General features: G+C 34.2%; 1 protein-coding gene across 1 annotated transcript; it reads left to right on the top strand.

The window, feature by feature from the left end:
• Positions 1–10,013: 10,013 nt before the first annotated feature.
• Positions 10,014–14,232, top strand: LOC149410783 (uncharacterized). Its single transcript, XM_089647937.1, has 2 exons — positions 10,014–11,409; positions 13,772–14,232. The coding sequence occupies exons 1-2, from the start codon at positions 10,116–10,118 to the stop codon at positions 13,789–13,791; spliced, it is 1,314 nt and encodes a 437-aa protein (XP_089504063.1). The 5' UTR covers positions 10,014–10,115; the 3' UTR covers positions 13,792–14,232.
• Positions 14,233–14,490: the final 258 nt, after the last annotated feature.

Below are 14,490 nucleotides of genomic sequence, written 5' to 3'. Positions count from 1 at the left end.
TTGTTATTATACCTATAAATTGAGAGTTAAACATAAAAAATATATTTTGTGACAGTTGAAAAAAAGTGGTGGGCAACTTATTGTGCGGCTCGTGGCTAGAGTGTGCCTTTTATAAGTAGGTACCTACTTAAAACCCGCCTAATTAATTATAAACCATAGGTAGACTTATTGTAGTAGGTACTTACAATATTTCATGCAACATTGTTTTTTAAATTCGAATATAGAGTTATACAATTTGTTTTTAAAAAAGGCACCATCTCAAAGAAAATTATTTTTTCAAACATCCTTCAGGCAGGTGGGTGATGTAGGTACTGTCATATTGAAAAGCTCAGTCAAAGTTAGCCACCTAGTCAAAGTAAAGCTTATTAATAAAATGGATGCAACAGATTTTCGAAACCGGAAATGGAATGTACAGACAAAATTATAGCCTCAAATTATTTAAATGCCAAATAATAAAATAGATAATTCCGAATTGCTATCCATCATACTACACTTCTTCATATGGAAGCCAACAACACTAATGCAGCAAATACTATTTTTTCATGATATCTTGATAACATACAAAAGTAACCTTGGTAACATACAAAACTAACCTCGATAACATACAACTCTAACCTTGATAACATACAACTCTAACTTTGATAACATACAAAACTAACCTTGATAACATACAAAACTAACCTTGATAACATACAAAACTAACCTTGATAACATACAAAACTAACCTTGATAAGATACAAAACTAACCTTGATAAGATACAAAACTAACCTTGATAAGATACAAAAGTAACCTTGATAACATACAAAACTAACCCTGAAAACATACAAACTAACGTTGATAACATACAAAACTAACCCTGAAAACATACAAACTAACCTTGATAACATACAAAACTAACCTTGATAAGATACAAAAGTAACCTTGATAACATACAAAACTAACCCTGAAAACATACAAACTAACGTTGATAACATACAAAACTAACCTTGATAAGATACAAAAGTAACCTTGATAACATACAAAACTAACCCTGAAAACATACAAACTAACCTTGATAACATACAAAACTAACCCTGATAAGATACAAAACTAACCTTGATAAGATACAAAACTAACCTTGATAACATACAAAACTAACCTTGATAACATACAAAACTAACCCTGATAAGATACAAAACTAACCTTGATAAGATACAAAAGTAACCTTGATAACATACAAAACTAACCCTGAAAACATACAAACTAACCTTGATAACATACAAAACTAACCTTGATAACATACAAAACTAACCCTGAAAACATACAAACTAACCTTGATAACATACAAAACTAACCCTGATAAGATACAAAACTAACCTTGATAAGATACAAAACTAACCTTGATAACATACAAAACTAACCCTGAAAACATACAAACTAACCTTGATAACATACAAAACTAACCTTGATAAGATACAAAAGTAACCTTGATAACATACAAAACTAACCCTGAAAACATACAAACTAACCTTGATAACATACAAAACTAACCTTGATAAGATACAAAACTAACCTTGATAAGATACAAAAGTAACCTTGATAACATACAAAACTAACCCTGAAAACATACAAACTAACCTTGATAACATACAAAACTAACCCTGATAAGATACAAAACTAACCTTGATAAGATACAAAAGTAACCTTGATAACATACAAAACTAACCCTGAAAACATACAAACTAACCTTGATAACATACAAAACTAACCTTGATAAGATACAAAAGTAACCTTGATAACATACAAAACTAACCCTGAAAACATACAAACTAACCTTGATAACATACAAAACTAACCCTGATAAGATACAAAACTAACCTTGATAAGATACAAAAGTAACCTTGATAACATACAAAACTAACCTTGATAAGATACAAAACTAACCTTGATAAGATACAAAAGTAACCTTGATAACATACAAAACTAACCCTGAAAACATACAAACTAACCTTGATAACATACAAAACTAACCCTGATAAGATACAAAACTAACCTTGATAAGATACAAAAGTAACCTTGATAACATACAAAACTAACCCTGAAAACATACAAACTAACCTTGATAACATACAAAACTAACCCTGATAAGATACAAAACTAACCTTGATAAGATACAAAAGTAACCTTGATAACATACAAAACTAACCTTGATAAGATACAAAAGTAACCTTGATAACATACAAAACTAACCTTGATAACATACAAAACTAACCTTGATAAGATACAAAACTAACCTTGATAAGATACAAAAGTAACCTTGATAACATACAAAACTAACCCTGAAAACATACAAACTAACCTTGATAACATACAAAACTAACCCTGATAAGATACAAAACTAACCTTGATAAGATACAAAAGTAACCTTGATAACATACAAAACTAACCCTGAAAACATACAAACTAACCTTGATAACATATAAAACTAACCTTGATAAGATACAAAAGTAACCTTGATAACATACAAAACTAACCCTGAAAACATACAAACTAACCTTGATAACATACAAAACTAACCTTGATAACATACAAAACTAACCCTGATAAGATACAAAACTAACCTTGATAAGATACAAAACTAACCTTGATAAGATACAAAAGTAACCTTGATAACATACAAAACTAACCCTGAAAACATACAAACTAACCTTGATAACATACAAAACTAACCTTGATAAGATACAAAAGTAACCTTGATAACATACAAAACTAACCCTGAAAACATACAAACTAACCTTGATAACATACAAAACTAACCCTGATAAGATACAAAACTAACCTTGATAAGATACAAAACTAACCTTGATAAGATACAAAAGTAACCTTGATAACATACAAAACTAACCCTGAAAACATACAAACTAACCTTGATAACATACAAAACTAACCTTGATAAGATACAAAAGTAACCTTGATAACATACAAAACTAACCCTGAAAACATACAAACTAACCTTGATAACATACAAAACTAACCCTGATAAGATACAAAACTAACCTTGATAAGATACAAAACTAACCTTGATAACATACAAAACTAACCTTGATAACATACAAAACTAACCCTGATAAGATACAAAACTAACCTTGATAAGATACAAAAGTAACCTTGATAACATACAAAACTAACCCTGAAAACATACAAACTAACCTTGATAACATACAAAACTAACCTTGATAACATACAAAACTAACCCTGATAAGATACAAAACTAACCTTGATAAGATACAAAACTAACCTTGATAAGATACAAAAGTAACCTTGATAACATACAAAACTAACCCTGAAAACATACAAACTAACCTTGATAACATACAAAACTAACCTTGATAAGATACAAAAGTAACCTTGATAACATACAAAACTAACCCTGAAAACATACAAACTAACCTTGATAACATACAAAACTAACCCTGATAAGATACAAAACTAACCTTGATAAGATACAAAAGTTACCTTGATAACATACAAAACTAACCCTGAAAACATACAAACTAACCTTGATAACATACAAAACTAACCCTGATAAGATACAAAACTAACCTTGATAAGATACAAAACTAACCTTGATAACATACAAAACTAACCCTGAAAACATACAAACTAACCTTGATAACATACAAAACTAACCTTGATAAGATACAAAACTAACCTTGATAACATACAAAACTAACCCTGAAAACATACAAACTAACCTTGATAACATACAAAACTAACCCTGAAAACATACAAACTAACCTTGATAACATACAAAACTAACCTTGATAAGATACAAAACTAACCTTGATAACATACAAAACTAACCCTGAAAACATACAAACTAACCTTGATAACATACAAAACTAACCTTGCTAACATACAAAACTAACATAGGTACCTATTACATTTTTTGGCCTGATAAAAATAATGTCAACTTAATTTTCCACAAAACTTTTTTTACTATCGATTACAATTCGTAAGCATCGTGTATTTATCGATTTAAATGTTTTCTCTTCATCTCTCCACACAAATTCTTCCTTATGAATGTTTTTTTTCTCTTTATCTCTTCACACACTTTCTTCCTATATAAATTTATGTTTCACATTATATTAAATTTGGGAGACTGATATGGGTACCACCGCCCCGGGAACTATTTAATGGATAACCAACACCTATGCCATATTTCACCCCAAGTGCTTCGGTACGTTTGGTGACTTAGTGCAATGAGAGATTTTTTTCTTCACGCCCTCCTGTGTAGAGCTAGTGCTAAGTTTGAAAATGTCTACATTATTGATGTTATTTAGACCAAAACTTTTTTTTTTGATTCTTATTTTTATATCAAGATTTTCATGAAATTTCAGTTTGGCGGATTTCTTGAAAATCTTCATTCGAAAAACCGAATTTTCGAAAAATCCCGTTTTCGGATAAAACAAAATCCGTAATGCAATTTTTTGTAGTATTAGCACTCTAGTGCAACCAAAAGTAACGAGCCGCCAATGGACTAAAATAAACTGTGATTTTTTAAAAATGACTAATGGTCGAGTTAAAGCAGGACATCGCGACGCTCATTCAATTAATAATTAAATATCCAGTTTGATTCTGTTCCATCAGGGAATAAATCACCGACCTCTTTGCCCGGACACAGTGGACAGTAAAAATAAGTTAAATTTCCTGAAATTAAGTGAAGATTTGATATTTTTCTCGCCTTTATAAGTGGGTTATTATAAAACAAATATGTTCCCAATAGCGAGCACTTTAGGATGGGTTGTTTCAGGGAATTTGAACAATTTATCAAATTTCAACCTTTATTGTTTATTGTATTTTTTCTTTACATTGCATCTTTTTTACGTCAGAATTTTTAACCTGACTAGAACTAGTCTGTGTTGAGGTCAATAATTTTACAAAATAATAAAAATAACACAAAGATTATATACCTATTGAGAGAACAATATTGTATCATTAACGTATCTACGAATTGGTTAGGTACCTATTAATCTAATTCCAGCCAATTCATTACAGTACAATGTAATAAACATGTAGGGTGACCATGAAATACATTGATATTTAATTACAAAAAAAAGAATAAACTATTATGTTAAAAAGGAGAGAAGAAAGAAAGAGAAAAAAAATATTATAAAAGGAAAAGGATGGAAAAATATATATTGAGATTCAGAATAAGAAGCTGGGTATAGTTTTAAAGTGGTACCTAATGTTAGGTAAATGTTAATAATGTTAGGTAAATGTTAATAATGTTAAGTAAATGTTAGGTAAATATTATCTAATAATGTTTTGTAAATGTTTATAATGATAGATAAAAGTTGATAATTTTAGGTAAATATTAATAATATTCGGTAAATGTTAATTACCTATGTAAAGTAAAATTATATTATAAAAGGAAAAGGATGGAAAAATATACATTTGTGATTCAGAATAAGAAGCTGTTTTAAAGTGGTACCTAATGTTAATAATGTTAGGTAAATGTTAATAATGTTAGGTAAATATTAATAATGTTTATAATGATAGATAAAAGTTGATAATGTTAGATAATTATTAATAATATTCGGTAAATGTTAATTATGTAAGGTAAAAGTTAATAATGTTAGTTAAATGTTAATAATGTTAGGTAAATGATAATAATGTTATGGTAAATTTTAAAATGTTAAGAATTTAAATGGTTTAATTGTGTAAAAATTTATTGAATATGATGGTCTCATTAGACACCTAATTGATATTAGTACGAATAATCGTATCCTATGCTATTTGAAAGTGCAAGAGGAAAGTAAAAAAAAATATATTTCCCTATTTTAAAGAAGTTTGCGCGATTAACTATGCAAAATAAAATAACTGTATGTACAACTTATAACTGACAATTTATTTTTATTTTTCTTACATTGGCTCCACACAGAAAAATAATTCCCATTGGCGCCTATGACATCTTTGGAAGGTGGAGGAAAAAGGTATGAGGGGTGGGTAGGTATCAGGGTGTTAGTGTGTCCAGGAATGACGGTCGTATGAATCCATCCTTCTCAGTCCTGCTGGAGAGGTCAAAAAACCTCCCTCAACCAGTCTCTCCAGCCGCTAAGACCCCAGACAAACCTCACCCCACGAACTTAGGCGACATTGCATTAAACGTAGTGAACCTCTTGTGCGGAGAAAAATGAGTATTGTTTCATCAAATTATTCGTTCCCGGGCGGCGGTACCTTTACCCGTCTCCCAATTTTGAATCAAAGAATCATTCGCAAATAAAGAATTACCGACGGACGAACAGACTAGTAGGTAAGTTCTAGGCAGATGTAATGATTAGCAGATGGGTGGATATTTATTAGTGAAAAATCACGCAGAATAAACTCTCTAACTTGGATGTACGCACCAGCAAGAACAGGTGTTCCGATATGCTCTGAATTTACTAAAATTTGTTGGGAAATGGCGTGCAATCTCGTTTTTAACAGGATTTTAATAAATTAGCAGTATGTACTCATTTTTTTCCGTGTACCTACCGTATTTTCTCCGTGTAGGTACCGCCAGTGGCGTAACTATAGCATTTAAATGGGGGTGGAGATTGCTATATTTATTAGAAGATTTTTGGTGACCCTCTACTTGCCGCAACTTACTATTTAAATCACACTTGAGAAAAAATAGTTTTCAGGAATGTAATCTACTGAGGCCAATGGAAGAGGTTTGTCTCTCCCTGCCCTACATACATGCCCTAGGGTACCGCACAAGAGTTCCAACTGCTCCCAATCGTCTCCAGATGCCATAGTTTCATTGTCTCCAGCCAGTGATACGTGGAAGAGAAGAAATGGGAAAGAGATGTTGAAGAGTAAGGTTGGGAATTACCTGTGTATTTAGATTTATTTATTTTACAAAAACAAATACATTGCAAAAGCGATAAGAAATTATTAAAAAAATTACATGCAGGCACCATTTGTGCATAATAAACGCACAGCGACTGTGACTGTACCAGATGCAGTTCAGTGAGGTTGCATTTTCCGAGGGAGACAGAAGTCAGGTAGTTTAATACCTGGGACATATTATCAAACGACCTGAAAGACATCGAGGATATGGAAAGGCAAAGAAGAGCGATATCCATTAGAGCAGGTATGCTGTCAAGGCGTTTTCACTTTTGCAGTACAAATGTGAAAAATATACTTTTCAACGCATTTTGCACTTCGCTGTACACGTCAGAACTGTGGGTGGATTACACAGCATCCCGATGGCATAAGCTAAAAGTTGCTTACAATAATGGATATCGCCAACTATTCCGCCTACCGAGATACTGCAGCGCCACGGAAATGTTCTTGGAGGGACGAGTACACTCTTTCAGAGCGCTTCTCCGCCATCACATGAGAAGCTTATGGAGCAGACTACGCCAATCAAGTAACAAAATCAACACTGCCATGGTTGCCTGGATGGAGTCCCCTCTGATGGCCCCCTGGAGACGGGATATGTACAAATATCCTCAATAAACGGCTGCTTACACTCATTTTTGTGTTTATCTTTTTATTTTTTCACTTATATTCCGTTTTATTTGTGCCTATCGGATTCGCCTATGTATTATTATTTATCTTATTCTAATTATTTTATATATTATTTCAAAATATGGAATGTATTACATTGCACTACCCATGCATACATTCTGGAATAAATAATAATTATTATTATTAAACATAGTTAATTCGAAAGGCGTTTATAGGTACCATCGCCTCAAGGACCCATTTATTGTGTAACCAACACCTCTGCCATAGGTAACCCCAAGTAATGCGCGACGTTTGATGACTCAGCAGCTGTGCCCAGGTTCATGGGGAGAGGTTTGTCCAGATCTTGGCGGCGGATGCATCTTCCCGCCAGCAGCGTGGTGCACCTGATCGGGAGAGGCCAGTACTTATCTAGCTAGCTTTTTGACATGTCGTCTTGCACCGCTGTGGAAGGGGTGGATTCATACGTTACTCCTGGACACACAGACCCCCAGATTACTACCTACACCTCATACCTTTTTCCTTCTCAGAACTTCGTCTCATTCCTTTACTTATTAAGACCCTCAACACAGCATCCCCAAGATGACAAAGTCCCTAATATAAAAAAAATTCATCAGGCATCCTCTGTGGAGTTGTTGCAAATGCAAAAAATGCGCGACACTGCTTCGCACAGATGCCATTATTTGTAATACGTGTTCAATTTTGCAGGCTACCGACATCTGTAGTCTAGAAATTTGAAGTTACTACGTTTAACCAAAATGGTGTGAGTCCTTGCTTAGAAAATATTGTCAATTTGGTCGGTATAGCAGGTTTCATTTTTACTGCTAGACATCACGATGACAAGTGGTTTATTTACATGTGGTGGTTTTTGAAGTCTTTAAAAAGGCTCGCATTATGTGTTTTTTCGTTCTTTTCTCAACAATAACTCGATAATAAACAAGCTCATAAGTCAGAGCGATCGTAGCAGTGTTATTCGCACAGTTCTTTATAAATATTATACCTGTTTCAATAGTTTGAAATAAATGTAAAGTTGTGTCAAGAAAACCAGTTTTTATTCAAAAAGGATCATCCCCAATTTTTTATCATTTGATCCTTCAACCGGATTACGATCAGGAGATTGTATGTAAAAAAAAACAAAGAACCAGCAGCCAAAAGGATACAAAATTGATTGAAACTGGAAATCATTAAGGAAAGTGGACCACATCGCAAATCTGAGATAAGTATTCAGTGCTTTCCTTCCTATCATCCATTTTATGTTTATTCAGGTCTCATGTAATTTAAACGAGATTAATCTTAAATAGAGTCAATATTATAAATAAAATCACTACCCACTTGAAAATAAGAATATAATATTATTGAATAGTGTTCTCAAATAGTATTGTCAAGGTTGTCGTGGTATTCTTTCAAACGGGTGTTTGCTAAAATAAAATAATTGTCAACCGATATTAACAAAATATAATTAAAAATGGAAAATATGAAGTCATTAATAAACAAACGCGGCGTAATCAAAGGAAAACTAACCCGATTCGCGGATTCCTTAAATGCATTGTCGGTAAATGAAATTAAATTAAGATATGAGCGGGTGAAATCATTGTTAGATGAATTCGAAGCAGTTCAACAGAAAATTGAAATGTTACCGGATTCAGACGAAATTGAAAATTATAGTCAACGAGAAGCTTTCGAAAACCAATATTTCTCAGTTTTGGCAACGGCCAAAGGTGCGATCGAATCCGTCGATCAAAGTAAGGTGGAAATTAAACTACCCAACCTCCAATTACGGGAATTTCATGGCGATCAGAAAAATTGGGTTAATTTCGTCGAAACCTTCAAGACTTTAGTCCATAACAATAGTACTTTAAGCAACGTACAAAAATTCTTTTATTTGCAATCAACTTTAAAGGGAAACGCATTAAAGATAATTGCTAATCTAGAAATTTCTGAATTAAATTACATTTCCGCTTGGGAATTATTAAATGAACGTTATGCAAATTTAAGAACTACCGTTCATAAACACATCCAAGCTCTATTTTCATTAAAAGACATGAAACAAGAAGAGCCTGTAGCATTGAGGTATCTAATTGATGAAACAAACGTTAGTTTAAAGGCATTACAAAATATCGGGGTCAAGGTAGATCAATGGGATCCATTGGTTATTTATATAATATCAAATAAATTAGACGCAGCTACCCGAAAAAATTGGGAACAATATACATTACAAGACGAATTACCTACGTTAAAGGAATTCTTAAAATGTTTATCTGCTAGAGCCCAAGTATTGGAACTGATGAACGCTTCTGAGAAAAAATTTTCTAGCTTACATAAAACACAACTAGGCAACAATAATTGCAAAAAAGATTCATCAGTATTTTTAGCGGTAAAGGCTAACAACTGCATTTATTGTAACGAGAAAGGTCACCATATTTATTATTGTAAAAAATTTCTAAAATTAAAATTACATGAGAGGATTGATGCTACGAAATCAATCCAAGCTTGTTTTAAATGTTTAAATGTGGGTCACCAGGCACAGAGTTGCAAGGCAACCTTTTCTTGCAGGCGTTGTGGCAAAGATAATCACAACACCTTGCTACACAATGAGGTACCTCTGCGGGAGGCCTCCAATATGGATGCTGATAACGAGGTTTCAGTATCGAATTTTTCTGCATCGGATAAAGCAGAAAAAATAATATTATTGTCAACTGCCAACATAGGAGTTGTGGGTAGTAACAATAAAATTTTTAAAGCCCGCATTCTGATTGATTCAGGGGCCCAGTCAAATTTTATGAGAGCAGAATTTGCTAATAAATTAAATTTACCATGTGAATTGATAAACAAACCCGTTTCTGGGATCCATAATAACATCACTCACATAAAAAAGAGAATTTCAGTGGAGATGAATTCGCTTCATACTGATTATAAAAGTGAAATATCATGTCTGATTTTACAGGAGATTACAACAAATTTACCACAAGTGACAATGGCGAAAAAAGACTTCAAGTTACCACGAGGATTGGAGCTAGCTGACCCGAACTTCAATATAGCTGCACCCATCGACATCCTGTTGGGCGCGGAGAGCTTTTGGGAAATCCTAACCAACGATAGATTGAAACTCGAATCGGGACCAACACTTCAACGTACGCAACTGGGATGGATCATATCAGGACCAATCCACATGTACCCAAAGCAAAGGCCTGTATCAGATTGTTGTAATTTATCTATAAATAAAATAAGTCATCAAATAGAAAAATTTTGGAAATTGGAGGAGATTAATCCCACTAAGATTCTAAATCATGAAGAAAAGGCTTGTGAAGCCAGTTTTGCTAGTACTCATACTAGACAAGACGACGGTAGATACGTAGTAAGTTTACCGCGTCGAGCATGCATTGATCAGCTGGGAAGTTCATTGCTCACTGCTGAAAAAAGATTTAAAAATTTAGAAAGAAAATTTGTGTCAAATCCCGAATTGAAGACACAATATATACAATTCATGCGTGAATATGAGGAATTAGGTCATATGGAGGTGTGTGACCAGTCAAAGGGGGATCGTGAATCCTATTTTTTACCTCATCACGCTGTAATAAAAGAATCAAGCACTACTACTAAAGTGAGGGTCGTTTTTGACGGCTCCGCCAAAACTTCAAATGGAATTTCTCTCAATGACGCCTTGATGACAGGACCTGTTATACAAAAGGACTTATACACCCAACTATTGCATTTCAGGAAACATCAAGTAGTACTGACGGCTGACATCGAGAAGATGTACCGCCAGATTAACGTGTGTGAAGCGGACCGTGACCTGCAGAAGATAGTGTGGCGCGAGTCGCCGCAGGAGGTGCTCAAGCATTACCGTCTGAAGACAGTCACATATGGTCTGGGGCCTTCCTCTTTCTTAGCCACTAGAAGTCTACGGCAAATTGGTATGGATAACAATATAAATTTTCCTAGAGCTAGTCAGGTCATAGAAAATGACTTCTATATGGATGACTTGTTAACCGGAGGAGATGACATGGAATCCTGTAGAGAGTTAAAAGAGCAATTAATCAACATCTTTTTGTCTGCGGGGATGACCTTGAGGAAATGGAGGTCCAATGTCTTGGAGTTGTCAGCCGAGTCGGGCCAAGCTAAGATTGCCGAATCAGGCAATTCTGAAAAAATTATTACTGACAATCCAAAGACTGAGAAAATATTAGGATTAATATGGAATAATGAATCTGATTATTTTTCTTATGTAATAATGAAACCATCAAGTCGAACCGAGAGTAAAAGACAGATATTATCTTGCATCGCATCAACCTTCGATCCATTAGGTCTTCTAGGACCGATTATAGTTGTAGCCAAATTGATAATGCAGAAGTTATGGCAGTCTAAAGCAGCGTGGGATGATCCATTGCCTAATGAAATATTAGCACCCTGGAGGTCCTACCTTCAAGAATTAATTCAACTAAATGTGTTGAAAATACCAAGAAAAATTATTTGCAGGCAATCTACATATCTACAACTACACGGTTTTTGCGACTCATCTGAGAAAGCTTACGGAGCCTGCGTTTACATGGTGTCAGTGGACCATGTCGGTAAGCGGCATTCACATTTAATAACGTCCAAATCAAGAGTGGCGCCATTGAAGTGTATTTCCCTGCCCAAGTTGGAGCTTTGTAGTGCTGTGCTACTGGCGAAATTAATTAAAAATGTAAAACAAGCGCTAAATATAGTGGAGATCGACACACATTATTGGTGTGACTCCATGATAACGTTGTGCTGGCTGAAAGGTCAACCTACGAGATGGGCTACTTTCGTTGCAAACCGAGTAGCTGAAATACAAGAACTTAGTGATCCAGATCTATGGAGACATGTATCATCAGCCGACAATGCAGCAGATATACTTTCAAGAGGAACCACTACAGATAAATTGATAAATTCTGCAATATGGTGGAATGGACCAAGTTGGTTGACCGAGGGAGTCAACGCTTGGCCTATATCAAATATTTCGTGTTCAAACCCTCCGGAACTCAAAGGCAAAAATATTCTATTATCCACAGATATTCAAGAATGGGAGATATTTGAAAAATTCTCATCATTTATTAAATTGAAAAGAGTTACTGCGTATGTATTGCGATTTGTCAATAACTGCAGAAGTGTTAAGGGTAAAATTTCAGACAATTTAAGTGTGGCTGAATTGGAATCAGGCTTGAAATGTCTATTGAGATCAGCTCAAATACACGCCTTTCAAAAGGAATTGAAAGAATTAAAAAACCATGGCATCGTCAACAAGAAAAGTAATTTAAAATCTCTTAATCCCTTCTTACATGATGGTCTAATATATGTAGGCGGTAGGTTGAATTTGGCTACACATTTATCTTACCAACAAAAACACCCAATTATCTTGCCGGCTAAACATAAGCTAACTGAATTGATAATACGTCACTACCATTATGTAAACCTACACGCAGAACCTCAAGCTTTGTTAGCTGAAATACGATTAAAATTTTGGCCCATCTTTGGTAAAAATACTATTAAAAAGATATTACATAAATGTACTGTATGTTTTAGATGTCGTCCCCGAACCGGTCATCAAATCATGGGAAATTTGCCACCCGAAAGAATTACGCCGAGTCGTCCTTTCGCTATCACCGGAATAGATTACGTCGGACCAATTCTAATTAAAAGTGGGACGCTGAGGAAGGCTTCCCTCTTAAAATCGTATTTATGTATCTTTATTTGCTTCTCAACCAAGGCTGTTCACTTGGAATTAGTTTCGGATTTATCTAGCAATGCTTTTTTGAACAGTTTAAAAAGGTTTATATCCCGTAGGGGACAACCTGAAAAGATCTTTTCCGACAATGCTAGTAATTTTAAAGGAGCTAGCAGCAGGCTAAAAGAGCTGTACACCAGCTTGAGGGAAAACAACGACAATATTCAAAATTATTTAGTGAACAGAGGTATTGAGTGGAAGTTCATAACCCCTCGAGCCCCTAATCAGGGAGGTTTGTGGGAAGCAGCAGTAAAATCAGCAAAGTTCCATTTGTATAGAATCACTAACAATTCTTCATTAACATTTGAACTCTTGTATACCTTAATTTGTCAGATTGAGGCCTGTTTGAACTCCCGTCCATTAACTTCCTTATCCGACGACATCCATGATTACCAACCTCTTACCCCAAACCATTTCCTGATAGGCACTGAATCCTGTATCATTCCTGAGAGAGACGTCCGGGCGATACCGGACAACAGACTAACTCAATATCAGAGGATCAGTTCGCTAATTCAATCTTTTTGGTCTAGATGGAAGCAAGATTACCTGATGGAACTACAAAAGAGGACTAAATGGCAGACCAGCACTCAACGGGCACTGCAAAAAGACGATCTGGTGATTTTAAAGGAAGATCATTTACCTCCACCTTTATGGAAAATGGCCCGAATTCTGCATACACACCCTGGAGCGGATGGAGTAATACGAGTTGTTACCCTAAAAACACCTCAAGGAGTCTTTGTGAGGCCCATCACAAAGATATGTCTGATGCCCCTGGATTCAGACACTAAACCTGTAATTGACGTCCCGGACCTTACCAAGGATTGATTATGTACATTACACTATGATGCTTATCTTCTCGACTCCACCTTGGATGGATCAAGCAGAAGACCTGAGAAGAAAGAAGAAAAAAAAGGAACAATAATTGTGTTGTGTTCAGTGTGAACTATATTATTTGTGTTATTGAACTATTTAAATATGTAAAAATTAGTATGCAGACGTGTGTAATTTAGTCATTTTTGAATTTTTTTTGGTTATTTAATAGGATTAATAATTTTCTAGTTATTTTTAGTTAATTAATAGAGTAATTCAACAGCATTTAAATTTATAAGTTTACCAGTAGGGCAAAAAAAAAAGGGGGTTTTATTTTGTTAATTTCTGCTATTTTGAATTATTTTGTTAGTATTTTTGTGGTATATTTAGATTAAGAATTTTTAGTTTATTCTGTTTGTTTTATAGTTTATTTTTAAAT

The sequence above is a fragment of the Hesperophylax consimilis genome, chromosome 27, assembly GCF_061612785.1.
Source record: "Hesperophylax consimilis isolate HC1 chromosome 27, BYU_Hcon_1.0, whole genome shotgun sequence".
In the NCBI taxonomy this organism is placed as follows: Eukaryota; Metazoa; Arthropoda; class Insecta; order Trichoptera; family Limnephilidae; genus Hesperophylax; species Hesperophylax consimilis.
This window is presented reverse-complemented; position numbering and strand designations above follow the sequence as displayed.